At 40.6% G+C, this 17,163-nt stretch overlaps 1 protein-coding gene across 2 annotated transcripts in view; it reads right to left on the reverse strand.

The window, feature by feature from the left end:
* Positions 1-17,163, reverse strand: part of LOC131217686 (protein farnesyltransferase subunit beta) — a 53,023-nt gene that overhangs the window by 31,281 nt on the left and 4,579 nt on the right. Inside the window, exons 4-5 of one of the 2 annotated variants that reach the window (XM_058212655.1) lie at positions 8,344-8,379; positions 58-140 (exon numbers count right to left, since the gene is read on the reverse strand). In XM_058212655.1, the coding sequence (XP_058068638.1) occupies positions 58-140; positions 8,344-8,379 (119 nt within the window). The remainder of the gene's footprint in view (positions 1-57; positions 141-8,343; positions 8,380-17,163) is intronic. The other variant, XM_058212656.1, reaches the window with a different exon arrangement.

Consider the following 17,163-nt stretch of genomic DNA (forward strand, 5'->3'; position numbering starts at 1 on the left):
TTCCAGAATGAAAAACTACTCAAAAAGTGAGCCACCAATATAGTCCAAACTGACCACCTATTTATTGACGACAAAGCCCTTTGACCACCCAAGGTAATAAGTGAATTTACTGCAGCATAAGTTGTTGCGAGATGAGGCATCTGATAGAGACAAGCATGTCCATTAAGAATACCAAAAAAAAAAAAAAAAGTTATGCAGTTAGAATAAAATAATGAAGCACATGTACATAATAAAATTGACATGATTGTGCTATAAATAAATAAAACGACCATACATACTCTGATAACAAGAGAGTAACAAAGATTGATTGAAAGATAAAGGAGTCTAAAGGTATTACAACTTAAAACATTAAACTATCTAAAAATGTTGCTACCCAATAGCAATGTAAACATTTGGAGTGACAAGCTTTAATAGTGGAATACTTAAAAGTTGTTGAAGTTAAAGAAATGTCAGTACCACTGTAGTTCTAAATTCTAATAGTTCCAGAACATTCTCCATGAGAAATGTCAGCTGCCACATTAAGGCACCCATTCCCTAATACACAAATTAACCATTTCAATCACCCCTAGGATAGAGCGCTTTCTATTCCTGAAGCAACTATCATTTCTTTCTAACCAAAGATTCCAAATGACTGTGAGAAGAGCAATCCTCCACCTCGAAGAGGCCTTCTTGCCTAGGCTAGCCAAGTGCCAGGCTTGGAATAAAGAGTCCAAAGAGCATGGCATCACCCATAGCATGCTAAAATGGCGGAGAATCTGTCACATTTTAACTAGTTTCTTTCCATTTCAATTGTGTGAACATAGGAACTTGAGCTGGCTGATTGCATCGGCCAAGTAGCAGGTTGTGAACTGAATGCTTGCCTCCCTTGATAGCTTTATTTTGGTCATGCAGGGTGTAAATGAGCTTCATGATGGGTAACTAAACCAATAATATAGATAGATAACCTTGTATAATGTAAACATGTAACCTGGTGAATCTGTGACAGCTCTATTCAGATAAATATAAGAAACTACAACCAAGAGAGAAATGATCATGAAACTAGCAATTGCCCATTCGAGAGCATCTGTTACACATGTTACCCTTGCTAACGCTGCTCTTGTTGAAAAAAAGTGGAACATCACTGGATAATTGTGTTTAGATCTTAAATTTCAAAACCAACCAGGCATTTCTCAATAGCGACTATATTAGGGCATGAAATACTCAGTTTCCCAAGGTAATTGTCACGCCCCAGATTCGGTGACCGGAAGTCACAAGAATCCCGATAGCCGAATCCGGCGCCGACAGCCTCCGTAATACCCCATTCTCGGCTCCTGGCACCCATTCACCAAGTTCCAATCCTGGGATCCCACAAGGATGATTTCTATAACATAATCCGATCCATAAAGAGCATACCTAAGATCATAACAACGTAACCACGGATAATAACTACAGGAACACCATTACAAAATCCACTAAGAATTTAAACTATTACAAGGTACAAGACTTAAAGGAAAATACATAAACAGAATAAGGGAAATCTCCAAAAGGTCCTCGGCACGCTCCAACGCCCCTCCTCAGCTACGGCTGCTGCCTAGAACCTCCTGCACGCATCAATCGTGCATAAGCTTATAGAAAGCTTAAAGGGCGGTGTAAGTGTGTGTAATACCAGTGTCGGGAAAGCAATATCAGAGAATGCAGAAATGCGGCATGAACCATGAATACCATCAATGCCAACAGTCATACCAAGGCTATGCTATACCAAGCATGAATGCAGTAAGTCATACCAAGGCTATGCTATGCAACATATGAGTACTAGACGCCATACCAAGGCGATGCACAAGAGGCCTATATAGCCAATACCATATGCAAGTGCAAATGCGATCATGTCAGTCCTCATATCCATTCCACATAGCCATAGAGTTCCACTTTAGGGAAACCACCGAGGTCAAATACACTACCAACCGACTGCCGCTCTCCTAGCCGCACAGTATAGCGAGCATAAGAGACCTCACTACCGGCCTGTGGACAGCCAATCACCAACGAGGCTCGACGGTAGCGGAGTCATTCACGAGTTGGTCAAACTCAGCCGAGCTATTGCCTCCCTCACTCAGACGAGTAAGGCCACACCCCATCTCAATCGACCACGCTACAGTGGGAGTCGCGGCCTAATGGTATAAGGCACTCGGGCGCTCATGTTTTCCACTCGGTCTCGGCGTTAAAGCGTCTCTTAGTACCATGAAGATTTAGGGGCTTTTACCCAAGGACATCCTAAGTGCCCTAAATGCTCAAGTAACATTTCCGATGTCCAAATCCAGCCATCCATGACATGCCTGTAGAGGCTACAGCCTTGATGAAGCGAGGGCGAATGTCAATCATACTATGCAATGTCAGATGCATGAATCACACAAACAGCCATGCATCAGCCCCAAGCATCCAACGTGCTTAAGAGGGGAAACTCCATCCCTCATAAAATCCTGCCCAATGGCATAACCATGACCAATCACATCTCAACCAAGCATGCATATGATGCGTATGGAAGCGGGTCATGAAGATGAACAAAGATGTCAATGCGGTGAAGATGTTCTCTCCTCCTAACCAGTAGGGTCTAGGTACTTAAAAAGTTTTCCAAAAGGAATACAACCTCTAGTGGGAGCTTAATAGCCTGGGGTAGCCCACAAGACTAGGATAGACAATGGCATGGGGCCTAAATAATAAGAATAGCCCTAGTAAGGGTCTATGGTGGACCTTTAACCACCTATAGATACAAGTGGGCCTACCATGGGGCCACAAATGTGGACATTCAACCACCATTTGTCCCAAGAAGGTACCCCAATAACATTCTACCAAGAATCAAGGGTCGTGGCCCAATTACAATGATACAAAGGAAATGGGCAGCTATATACATACCACATACATCACAAGTTAGGCCTCAATAAGTGGCCCAAGGCCTACATACATAACAAGGGCCCAAAGGGCAATACATGGCCCAATCCATACCCAATATCATGGGCCCAAAGGGAAGGTTGTGGCCCAAGAATAAGGTCACCAAGTCCATACATTATGGTGGGCCTAGTGGGCAGCCCATTATCCCAAACACATGGGCAACGATCACATCCAAGCTAAGCCAATTGGGCCTTACAACCTTAGCCCAAAAATCTAGTAGATTTGGTGGGCAACCAAGGGCCCAACCACACCTATATTTCCATCCCAACCAGCCCAACATAACAGTGGATATAGCCCATAAATCCACTAGGCCTAGCTAGGACATTCCAGCCCATTTGGGCCTACAAGATGTCCTAAAAATCTGGCCTACCAAGGCCCTCAAAATCAATTTATATGTGGGCCTCACAAGGCACTAATTAAGCCCAAAAATTAGAGGTAAACATGCATAGTGTGTACACAAAACAACCCTCAGCCTGGTGGGCCCCTCAATCCCCAAAACAATCATCTATATGCAGAAATTTCTGGGTACTTGCTGAAATTTCAGCCCACTCACTTCCTGGTACTGCTGGAGCCCAGAAACTGGTAAACATGAGGTGAATATAAATCCTAGGGTGGCCAGCAATGTGCACAAGGGGCCCCACCAGATGGAGGGTGGATGAGCATCACAAAAATCAAATGGGCCTTATTGCTGGACTGCAAGTCCAGCAGCAGCCCATATCAGTGGGCGTCCCAACCATGTGGGCGGTCCAAGGCCTGGACTATACATACGTTAAGGTGGGCTCCACATACGTTAAGGTGGGTTCCACAGTGGACGTCCACCAGGGGTGGACACTCCCACGTGGGCCACACTAAATGGGGGGAATGGCTAGATGAAACACATCATCATAGTGGGCCTGAGAGTTGGGGACAGCCAGCCCATGCTGGACGTCAACCCAGCTGGGACGTCCAGCAGGGCAGTTGGCCCAGCTTGGTGGCCCCCAAAAATCATGGCCCAATGGGCCCTAAAACATCAGAGGTGGGCCCCCAATAAGATGGCCATAATGAACAATGGGTTGGGGCCCAAAAACTTCTACAATGACATCATGGACAACAAGGTTTTCTAAAAATTCTGCTACTACATATTGCTGTCCTCATCTTGTGCACTCCATTAGAGTGGGTCCAGGACCTCCAAAATTTTGAAAAATAGGGGGCTAAGATCCCCTAACATGTGTACATCAAGTGGGGTCCAGAAAAGTGACCCAACCCTTACAGAAAAATTTATGAATTTAAGTTTTTATCAGACAGTATTGCTGGACTGTCCAGAAAAATCTGGACTGTCCAACCCTCTTGGCCCACTTTTGGATGCCCAAATGAGATCAGATGGAGGTGAAACTTGGCATGCATCTAGGCGGGGTCCACACCTCCAAGAATATCCTATTAATGGGGGATCAAACAACCCTCAAAACATTCCAGGCCATCCAGGCCTTGGACTGCCCACATGGTTGGGACGCCCACTGATATGGGCTGCTGCTGGACTTGCAGTCCAGCAATAAGGCCCATTTGATTTTTGTGATGCTCATCCACCCTCCATCTGGTGGGGCCCCCTGTGTACATTGCTGGCCACCCTAGGATTTATATTCACCTCATGTTTACCAGTTTCTGAGCTCCAGCAGTACCAGGAAGTGAGTGGGCTGAAATTTCAGCAAGTACCTAGAAATTTCTGCATATAGATGATTGTTTTGGGGATTGAGGGACCCACCAAGCTTAGGGTTGTTTTGTGTACACACTATGCATGTTTACCTCTAATTTTTGGGCTTAATTAGTGCCTTGTGAGGCCCACATATAAATTGATTTTGAGGGCCTTGGTAGGCCAAATTTTTAGGACATCTTGTAGGCCCAAATGGGCTGGAATGTCCTACCTAGGCCCAATGGATTTATGAGTTATATCCACCGTTATGTTGGGCTGGTTGGGATGGAAATATAGGTGTGGTTGGGCCCTTGGTTGCCGACCAAATCTACTAGATTTTTGGGCTAAGGTTGTAAGGCCCAATTGGCTTAGTTTGGATGTGATTCTTGCTCATGTGTTTGGGATAATGGGCTGCCCACTAGGCCCACCATAATGTATGGACTTGGTGACCTTATTCTTGGGCCATAACCTTCCCTTTGGGCTCATGATATTGGGTATGGATTGGGCCATGTATTGCCCTTTGGGCCTTTATTATATATGTAGGCCTTAAGCCACTTATTGAGGCCCAACATGTGATGTATGTGGTATGTATATAGCTGCCTATTTCCTTTATATTATTATACTCGGGCCACGGGCCTTGATTCTTGGTAGAATGTTATTGGGCTACCTTCTTGGGACAAATGGTGGTTGAATGTCTACATTTGTAGCCCCATGGTAGGCCCACTTATATATATAGGTGGTTAAAGGTCCACCATAGACCCTTACTAGGGTCATTCTTATTATTTAGGTTCATGCCATTGTCTATACTAGTCTTGTGGGCTACCCCAGGCTATTAGGCTCCCACTAGAGGTTGTATTCCTTTTGGGAAACTGTTTAATTACCTAGACCCTACTGGTTAGGAGGAGAGAACATCTTCACCGCATTGACATCTTTGTTCATCTTCATGACCCACTCCCATACGCATCATATGCATGCTTGGTTGAGATGTGATTGATCATGGTTATGTCATTGAGCAGGATATTGTGGGTGATGGAGTTTTCCTCTTAAGCATGTTGGATGCTTGGGACTGATGCATGGCTGTTTGTGTGATTCATGCATCTGACATTGCATAGTATGATTGACATTCGCCCTCGCTTCATCAAGGCCGTAGCCTCCACAAGCATATCATAGATGGTTGGATTTAGACACCGGAAATGTTACTTGAGCATTTAGGGCACTTAGGATGTCCTTGGGTGAAAGCTCATAAACCTTCATGGTACCAGGAGACGCCTTAACGCCGGGACCAAGTTGAAAACATGAGCGCTCGAGTGCCTCATACCATTAAGTCGTGACTCCCACTGTAGCGTGGTCGGTTAAGATGGGGTATGGCCTTACCCGCCTGAGTGAGGGAGGTAATAGCTAGGCTAAGTTTGACCAATTCGTGAATGAGTCCACTACCGTCGAGCCATATTGGTGATTGGCTATCCACAAGCGGGTAGTGAGGTCTCTTACGCTCGCTAAACTGTGCGGTTAGGAGAACGGCAGTCGGCTGGCAATGTATGACCCCAGTGGTTTCCCTAAAGTGGAACTGTATGGATATGTGGACTGGATATGAGGACTGGCATGATCGCATTTGCACTTGCATATGGCATTGGCTATGTAAGCCTCTTGTGCATCGCCTTGGTATGGCACCCAGTACTCATATTTTGCATAGCATAGCCTTGGTACAGCTTACTACATTCATGTTTGGTATAGCATAGCCTTGGTATAACTGTTGGCATTGATGGTATTCATGGTTCATGCCGCATTTCCACATTCTCTGATATTGCTTTCCCGGCACCGGTATTACACACACTTTACACCGCCCTCTAAGCTTTCTATAAGCTTATGCACGATTGATGCGTGCAGGAGATTCTAAGCAGCAGTCGTAGCTGAGGAAGGGCGTTGGAGCGTGCCGAGGACCTTTTGGAGATTTCCCTTATTCTGTTTATGTATTTCCCTTTGAGTCTTGTACCTTGTAAAAGTTTAAATTCTTAGTGGATTTTGTGATGTTGTTCCTGTAGTTATTATCTGTGGTTACTATGTTATGATCTTGGGTATGCTCTTTATGGATGGATTATGCTATAGAAATCTTCCTTGTGAGATCCCAGGATTGGAACCTGGTGAATGGGTGTCAAAATCTGAGAATGGGGTACTACGGAGGCTGTCAGCGCCGGAATCAGCTATCGGGATTCTTGTGAGTTCCGGTCACCGAATCTGGGGCATGACAATAATGATCAGTAATGACCAACTCCCAAGTCTTAATAATAATAGCTCCATTCAATGAGCATCAGTCAAGTTGCCGTCGTCATCGTCATGGCATTGTCCCAGCTATTTGGGGTCGGCTTCTCATGGTAGCTTGGCAAAAGTTTCTAACCTGCTGCCCACTTGATTTCAGCCCTCCAAGGTACAGGCCAATGCAATTGCTACCAGGCAGCGTACGTACAATGAGCATCAGTCAAGTATAACAATAAAATGGAATCTTTAACTATCTATAGCAGTTCAGAGCCACTTTCAGCTTGGAAAAGTGATTTATCATTAGGTTTAAAAAGTGATTCATCATTTTTAAAAGGCGCAGAGATGTAATTAAAAGAACAAAAGAGGTTGAACATGAGACATCCACTTCCCAACGTTACGTGAGATCAGACAAGAACAGGTCAAAAGGCCCAATTAGGACAGTGGGAAGAAGGCCTAAGAGACAAGGACCAATCAATCACATCTGGTTTGGCCTTCAGGAACACCTCATCCCATACTGCGAGCCCGATCAAGGAAACATTTGTAATTACACAGCCCAAATGACAACCCTGCATGAAGAGAGACTCTACAAAATTCTTCCTTCAAGGCTGACATCGCCCTCATGCCACACCAAGGAAAAAAGACCAATCAAAGATTGCATGACCCAGCAACACTGAAATAAGTCAATGGTCCACTATCTCAGCATCCTGAAGGTAGACACTACACATGTTACGGGTAGTCATCTGGGAATCTGAACACATCCGCACCTGGCACTAGCAACCACATGGAAAAGCTTCATGTTACTGCACCTCCCTTTGAGCACAATGCCATGGAGCTTTGTCATCACTTGATTTCCTCTTCCTTTATCTTGTTTATGTATGCAAGTTTTAGGTGTGACCACAAGTTCTTTTCCTCTTCTGAAAATGTCTCTGCTTCCTCCTTTAAGTCTAGCACCCAAATATAAGGAAGATTCCTGTCTTTAGCTCCCTCAACCTCCCAAGAACAGTATTTCTTCCACTTCTTAATCATTCCCTTGAGAAGTTTGAGTTCATCATCATCTCTTCATCTACTTTTGTCTAGTTTAACTTAATCTATGTCTATTCAGTTTCCTGACAGTGGCACTCATGTGACCTGAAGTACCACATACACACAAAGATTTTCTTAGCATTCTTGGAGAACGAGTCACAATTAGTTGCTTTAGCTGGGTAGATGGGCTCCGTTCCGCCTATTGAAACAAGGTCCTTGGCTCTAATGCATGAGGTAACTTTTTTATTCATAATTTAAAACGAACATGGAACGGGTTTGGAGGCATTTTCAGTTGCAGGACAAATTCAATAAAATGCTATAATTCACCAGTGTGAGAGTCATATAAGAAACACAGCAGGTTTGAATGGAGATGTTGATGCATTGATGAAGCAGGAGCTCCAATTGAAATTCTGTTCACAGATATAACAAAACTAACCATAGCAAATAATAGTGCCAATCATATGGTAAGGACTTACCTGTCCAGGTCCGCCACCATATCCACCATGTGTGTCCTGTATAATTACAATGCAATTAAACTCATTGATTTTAATCAACCAATATGATAGACTATTACATAGCGCTTTTGGGAGTTTAGTGCTCTCATTCCCGACCCCAAGTCCAAGTAAAGGAGGATTGTGTCAGGTTGGCAGCCAGTGTCAAACTTTTGCCGTAACTTTCATCATGAATCCTGACAATATGACATTCCAAACTCATGCTAGGGTGTGTTATGGCCCCTGATAAAGTGGAATGGTGAAACAGGATTTGTGTAGTCGACACCAATTAGTTGGGATGAGGCTTAAATGATGATGATTACAATGCAACTATATTTTGCAACATTATTTTATTAATAACAAAGATTCTATAAGGAATCAAGATAAGAATGTAAGAAGAAGACAGAAACATAACAAGGAAAAGATGGCCATAACAACAAAATACCAATACATGGGGAAAAACTGTAGGATAAAGGGATAGCAGCTCATACTGCTGCATGAAGGATCCCATTCAAGGCTAAAACATAAGAGTTTTATATATATGCCTGCATTAGCAACTGATATCCACTGTCTTATCTGTAGGCATAGCACCATGTATCACACCCTTGAGATACAGAAACGTCTTGATATCGCATGTGTCGGGGAATTTCTCAGAGTCTAAGAGAAACATTGGGGAAGCATGGCGAAAATGATGGAATTTTCAATGAAACTTCAAGAGATGTTAAAAGACACACAATTCCACACTTCAAACATAAAATATTACAAAAAATAACTGTGAATAATTGATTTTAGGGAAAAACATTGATACTCTAGCAAAGTATGACAGATGACATGCAGGCAGCTAGAAATTACTTCGAAATTGTGTATGTGGACTGCAACTAATTCAAAATAAACTGTCCAAATTACAGGTCCCAGTTTAGATATATCGTGAATCAAAAATTTCACTTAATTATCTAACTGTTGGATTGGTGGACAATTATTTAGATGGTTAAAAATGAAAAATATCCAATGGTCCTATTTCGACAAAGAAGTATCGACGAATCAGAGGTTACGATTGTTCAACAAATCTGAATTTGGGACTATGACTTAGCAACAATGAGTTCCACAATTTAGTTGGTTTAATTTGAGTTATTGTTTGCCACCTGTACAGTTTCGAAGAGACTACTTATCAAGCGTCATAATCTGTCAAAGTATCAAATAACTCACCTTGGTTTTAAGAGGGCTCTTCATACAAGCACGTGGGCTTAGCAAAGCTTTTTAGTATGGGCTAGACTCCTATGTTAGTTTAGCACTATTTTAAAAGTGATGGTAACTCATCACCCTGATTCAGCATTGATATCCAGCTATCCAGACCATCCAAATTGTTAGCCACAACATGGATGAGGCATATCTCTGACAATCACATTGATCAAGCAATCCTAACCATCCAATTAATAGTTATCAAATAGATGGTTAAAAGTATAATCGTGAGTGGTAGGAATTCATCATCATCATCATCTAAGCCTTATCCCAACTAATTGGAATCCAAATGGAAAAATCAAATGATTAATATTACCTTTTACAATATAATTTTGGTAACACTCCACCAGCAGTTGGGTTGGCGAATTTGGAAGGTCTAGATTGCCATACAACTATGCCATGCATACAATTGAAGAGCCACCACCATTTTTTTATGTTGCTAAACTAACTTAGAAGTATATATTTAGTATGATGGATGATATGCAGGCACGTGGCAGAGCTTTTCATCTTGAAGAGATTAGTAGAGAGCGAGGAAAGGAAAATGAAAGAGACAGTTAGCAGAGGATAGAGGAGAGAAAAAAAAGAATCACCAGGTACACTTTTTTTCATATTCTTCTTTGTGATAAGACCACACACTGCAAGACCCAAACTTTCCATCAATGGCAGCCACACTGTTTAGATCATGTGGCAAGAAAATCAGGCCATTCCATCACACATGTGCAAGAAGAAGGAAAGTTTTTCTGTCAAATTGTATTGTTATTGCTTGGTACATGCAATATGTTGCATGTATCAATCTTGGTGTTTTAAATAGCGGTAGTGTGTTGTGTAGCGCTCGGTCCTCTGTAGCGTGTTGTGTAAGTAGCGTAGCGAGTAGCGTAAGCTATATGACACTTATTTTTTTTTATTTAAAAATAGAAAAAATATGATATATAGTATATTAAAAAAATTATATAAATGCCTAACAGTTGATTCATTTTTTTCAAGTATAAGCATGTTCAAACAAATTATTAATTATCATTTATCAAAATCTAATCTACATATATACAGTTATAAAACAAATCAAATAATTATTGCATCAACAACTTTCTAAGCAAACCACTTTAATTAATAATGTCTAAATGAAACCACAAGCCACAACTCACAAGTATGAATAGAAATAAAATTCCCATGGGTTAAGAGTACTAAGTACAATACAGATGTCATCTATATGAAGAGAGATTTTTGAAAACCCTCTTTCGAAACTCTTTTTCTTTTTGTTTTAAAGGTTTTAGTGTGTGAGTTTCACACCAACTTTAACAAAGGATCACCACTATTTTAAGTGAAAGTAAACATAAAAAGGTTTGGTTCTAACTTTACATTTTAAGGGTTTTTTTATGATGTGAGTTTTACACAATTTTTAAAAAACAAAACTTTAAAAAAAAATAATAATAAATAAATAAAAATACATTAACGCTACAAACGCTACATGCTACGACCCCTGTAGCACACATTATAGGAGATTTACACTATTTCGCTACGCTAAAAACGCTATTTGAAACACTAATCAATCTATAAAGGGAAGGGTGCCAATAAATTGCAATATATCATGCAATGCATGGGTAATATCATGTAATATAGGGATCTTTTGCAATACTTTAGGATATTGTATCACACATGTACAATACCAATAGCTTCGACCCATGCCAACGATGCATGGACACACACACACACATTTTCAATACCAATAGTATGATATTGTATCACACGTGTACAATGCCAATAGTATCGGCTGAAGCCCATGATGCACGGACACACTCACACAAAAGTTTATGATCACATGCGTGGGCACACGTATGAATGGCAAAAGTTTGTGATCGCACGCGCGCAGTGTTGTCGAATCGCATATGCAATCGCGCAATCACATATACGAACGCATATTTTATATATATATATATATATATAAAATAGGGAAATTTTCAAAAAAAAAAAAATTGTTAAAAAAATAAGAAACTAAGGGGAAATTTTCTAAGTTAATAGATAACTAATTTTACATATTTTAAAATACATTTGAGAGAGAAAAAATCAATTAAACAATGAATTAAACATCAAATCATCAACATTCAACAATATATTTAACAAGAAGTAACAACAAAATCAACAAGCTATTTATTTATTATTGTAGAAAATCAACAAGCTATCTTCCATGAAACTTAAAAGTGCTTGAATCTTGATCTTCCAACTTCCAAGAGAAAGGCAATGTAGGAGAGAGAGAGAGATTAAGATCACTTGGAACTAGGAAATATAAGAGAGAAAGAGACCACTTGTAATTAAGAAACGTAAGAGAAGAAGAGAGTAAGAGACTTTTGGAGTGAGAATATTGCAAATGGAGGAGATTTGGAAGCCTTTTTACAGGAAAAATGTTGTTTTTTTCCTACAAAAAAAATATAATAATAATAATAATAACGTGCCATGGTGAATATGCGATTGCATACATTGCATATGTGATCCCATATTTTCGCATATGCCACATACGCGATCGCATATGTTTTATGATTGCATATGCGGTCGCACATGACAACACTGCACGCGCGTGTACACACAGAAATGTATGAATGGTAAAATTTTATGAACACGTGCACATCCACGCACACACGCACATGAACAGTTATCCACCAGACATTAGACCTTGCTCTTTTACCCGAGTTCTAACAATTGACATCTATCTAAGCATACAATAAGCTTCTACCCAATGTGATCCATGATGGATAGTACATAACTGGAATCATCTCATATGCAACTACAGAAAAACAAATTGTCGGTTATTATTTTATGGTATGGCGTGAAAGATGCTTCGGTTTTAACAGAGCACTATAAGTTACAATGCTCCTGGTTGCATTAGGGCACTCGAACTCTCCAGTCCATTGATCTAGAGTGTTCATTAGGTTCTGCACATATTTCATGGGCTACCATGCAAACACTTCACTAATCTGACAAATATGAACTATTTGATCAATAGTATTTAATATGGACAGTCAACATCATGATGCAGGACAATTAACCACTTGCTCTAAAAGCTTGAACTGTTAGAGTATGGCAAATTAATCCTTTTATCACATAGCCCAGGCCCCACATCTCATGAGCTTTAGGACCTCGGCCAAACCCCTTCGTGGGCCCCAAATCACATGGGCCGCCCACCCCGAGTTTGTCCCCGCATCCCATGGGCTACCCCACTCGAGCCCGGTGTGAAATGCGCATTAATCACCCTTAGTGAGGAGTCTCGAACACGAGACCTCCTCCGTGGGCCGCACCCACCCCGAGTGTGCCCTTGCATCCCACAAGCGACCCCACTTGAGCCCAGTGCGAAAATGCCCCTGCATTACATCAATTACCCAAAAATAGGTCTAATCAAAGATGGATTGGATCATCTAATAAGTATGATTTTCGCATCTTGGCCTATGAAATGTATTTTGGATTTAATAGACAGTTGAGATCGATCGATTGAACTGTCCAAGCAAACCGCGGCAAATGGGAGCACTATAACATAAAGTGTTCTAAAAGCACTGGAGCATTTCTCGTATGCCTTTGGATAGTCATATATTCGGCCACTTCACAAGAATAGAATCCTGGTTATTCGCTAATGAGATACCCACAAGAACGGAATCCCCGAATTATTCATCAATGAGATGCCAAGAAGGGCAATGTGAACACCCAATGCTAGACACAAATTGCAAACCAGGCCCACCTGAGGTTCCTAAGTAAAAATCTATATATGTGGATAACTGTCTAGACCACATTGAGGGTCTAGATTGATCTAATGGAAGATCAAGATCATATCACTGTCCTGATTGGTAGACTGGACCAGATCAATGGTCCAATTGGACTATGGAGTTTGCAAGTCCATGAGGTTTACCATCTCATTATCTTGTAGAATTAGAGACCATCATGACTTATTGAACTAATTTCCCTCCAATATTTTGGTCACTTATTTTGTGAGCCACTTTTTGAATATCAAATGATGTTATGTTATAATGACCCAAAATTGGTCCCATCTGAAAGCCTATTGACGTACCTTTCAAAGGAAACCAAGTTCATGCAATTCCGACATCATTCAAGTGCATCATGACTGATTTACAAAAACATTTTTGGCTCTGAAAGGAGATATTTTAGTCATTTTAATATTTCTTGAAATAGATGATTAGATTAGATCTCTTCTCCTAGCTTGGCATGAGGGTGGAGCCGGTCATAAAGGAAGTTATTGAAGCTCTCTCTTGTGGGTTTGTGATCCATTTAGGCAGAATGTAATGAGAGATGCTTTGCCGGATGAGTTATTTAGGAGGGCAAAGTTGGAATTAAGTATTGGTTGCTTTATATTAGCATGTGTGCTTCTCCTATGCATAAGTTGCTCTCCTAAAGCATTCGTTGATGCTGATATATCGTTGAGTGTACTAGTTTCAGCTAGTATGTTGCTTTTGCAAATAAGCAGTCCATGTTGGAACTTAGTCATTAATCTTGTGACCTATTGAAGGATCTTGGAGCACAGATTTGGTAAGTATTTTCAAATCCATTCAGTTTCCAGTAAATATTGGATGTAGATGTAGACATCAATATATTCAATATTTATCAGTTGTTACATTTTTCAGGCCCTTATTTGGATGTTTGTGATGAGTTTTTTCAGTATCAATAATATTGTTGACATTATAGAATGTCTCTGATAAGGAAACAACCAGTAACTTATATAATTCCATGGTATCACCAATGATACCGCATTGTATCAACGATATTGCACAAGATTTCAAAATATCACAAGATATCATCAGGACTCCTTTCCAATGATATGCATTGGGGTTTGGGCGAATGGCAAACGTCGTGGGTGTGCTCCCCACAGACGAGAGTTCGATTGCCCTTCCTGGTATAGCCTGATGCACGTGGTTTGTAGGTGATTGTGTGCATTTACAGGGAATAGTCTCGCCTTAAAATGGAGCCGGGACACCCTCACGTCAAAAAATAAAAAATAAAAATCAGGACTCCTTTATAAAGTTCTCCGATGCCATCAATACATATGATACATATTAATGGCATTGAGGCGTGAGGAATTAAAAAAGTGGAAAAAAAACAATTTAAAAAACTCATTTCTTGATTTATTTATTTTTATTATTATTATATTTTTTGGCGAATCTCTCGGCTTGGTAATACAGTGGGCAAAGATATATTTTTTTGCTATTTTTTGGGTTTTTGCAGATTCCCACCTCAATATAGTGCTTAAAAATATTAAGTTTGCAAATAACTGCATTGTTAATTCAACATTATTAAGTCTTCAAAAGAAATTTTAATTCGACATTATTACAAATACCCACATTCCTGTAGTTTTTTATATCTTCATTTTACAAGAGAAAGAAACAGATAAAAATGCCCATACCAATATAGAATACCAAAAATGACCACTTAGTATTATAAAAACAATATAAACTCCTCCTCCCTAACCATCCATCTCGCATGGCCAGGGTCATCTAATCAATCTGATTTTTTATTTTTATTTTTGGAGAAGTCTGATCAATCTGATTTTTGGGCTACCGCCCCATCTACAATGGGTCCCACTATTTGGGAAGTTTAATTGAGGAACAGGTATTTCGCTTGTACACGATTGCCACGTGCATTCCAAAGACAAAATGAGGTTTTTTGGGAAATGACACCTCCAATCAAACAGTTCGGATCATTGATCATCACAACTTTCGGAAATAGACCCTCCACAATAACAGCCCTCTACTGAACAATGCCAACTACATCCATACTAGCCTTCTTCTTCTTCTTCTTCTTCTTCTTCTTTTGTTGCCGTTGTTGATGGGTAAAGGTTTTGAAGGCGAGGAAGAGAGAGTTTTCAAGAAAGAGGTCATGGTTGAGAGATTATTGAATGAAAGGAACAAGAGGGAGGATGTAAGAGGGATTATAGGGAAAGATGGAGAGACAGGATCGTTCTAGTGTCTTTGGGCCTACGAAGGGGGAAAACGAGAGAGGATTTTGTTGAGACTCAAATATTGCCTATTATCCCCCATTTATTACTTGGTTTTATGAACATGATAATGCTTAATGTCCTATTTTAATCATGTTTGTGTTGGAAGGTGAATTTATGAGCTTGGATTGAAAATGATGCTAAAAGTATGGATTTAATGCTGAAGAATCACCAAGCCAAAGATTGGATCTTAGAAGACCAAGAATGAAGAATTCACATGCCAAAGATCCAAGAAAACCAAGTCAAAAATGAAGAGAATAGAAGTTTTGAAGTGAATTTTTGTGATCCTCGACTAGTCCTGGCTTCGCTTCGACTAGTCGAGGTTCCTGCTCAACTAGTCCTGGCTTCACTTCGACTAGTCGAGGCTCCTGCTCGACTAGTCCTGGCTCCTGCTCGACTAGTCCTGGCTTCGCTTCGACTAGTCGAGGCTCCTGCTCGACTAGTCAAAGAATCCTCGACTCGAACTCCAGCAACATGAACTTCTAAATTCCTGTCACCCTCGACCAGTCGAAGGTTGTCCTCGACTAGTCGAGGGTTACGCAGATTTTGCGCGGACTGCGTAAATTTGAGACGGTTTCCGGAATTTTCCAACTCGGTGCGAAAAGAGGTGATACAAAACTATAAATAGGGGTCCTTAGGATGTTCCTAGGCATCTTCTAGGGTTTGAGGAGTGGAGCAAAAGGGTGGAGCCGCCGTCCGGGAGTTCTTCTTCTTCCTCTTTAGTTGATGTTTTGTTTAAGAGTTCTTAGTTCAATCATGTCTATGGTTGGCTAAACCTCTTAGCTAGGGCTAAGAGGTGAAGCGTGTAGCATGATTGGGATGTTTGCTTTGTTTTGATTCATGTTTTGTTGAACTCTCTTGGATTATAGTTTGATTATAAAGGAATATTTTTAGTTTTTAATGCTTTGTTGTGACAAATTACAATAGATCTGCGATAGCTTGAGATATCTTCTTTTCCTGAATTGAGATTGTGAAATTAGTAAGTCCCATTGTTCACCATTGTCCCTTGGGCATGGCAAGGTGACGGAATCCTTCCTAACTTTCACAATTCTCTTATGATTGGTTGTGAGATTGGTAAATCCTGTTGTTTGCCTCGTCTCATTGGCATGGTTAGGTGACGGAATCACTTCCATATCTTCACCTCTCATCCATTGATGATTAGATCCTTGAGAAGTTCAAAGATCTGACAAATCTCTTCTTACCAACTGGATAAAATACGACTCTGATTCCAATTGTGTCGTTGAATCATGCAAGGTAGCTTCCCAATGCAAGGTAGCTTCCCAATTGCTACAGGTGGATCCTTGGCACCCTAGTTCTTACCTTTCACTAGTTTTAATTACTTTAATTACAATTACTCACTCAAATATTCCAGATTTAAGTTTTCATCTTCTCCTAGTTCTAGTTCTAGTTACTTTCAGAAGACACACAAGTTCAGTCCCTATGGATTCGACCTCGGTCTCACCGAGATTATTACTGCATCACGACCTTACACTTGGGGTTGTGAACAGATTTTAGGGCTTACATAGAAGGAGTTTTTGGAGGAGAGGCTTTCTTTTTCTTGTCTTTTTCTTTCTTTTCTT

This window comes from Magnolia sinica, chromosome 10 (genome assembly GCF_029962835.1).
Source record: "Magnolia sinica isolate HGM2019 chromosome 10, MsV1, whole genome shotgun sequence".
Classification (NCBI taxonomy): Eukaryota; Viridiplantae; Streptophyta; class Magnoliopsida; order Magnoliales; family Magnoliaceae; genus Magnolia; species Magnolia sinica.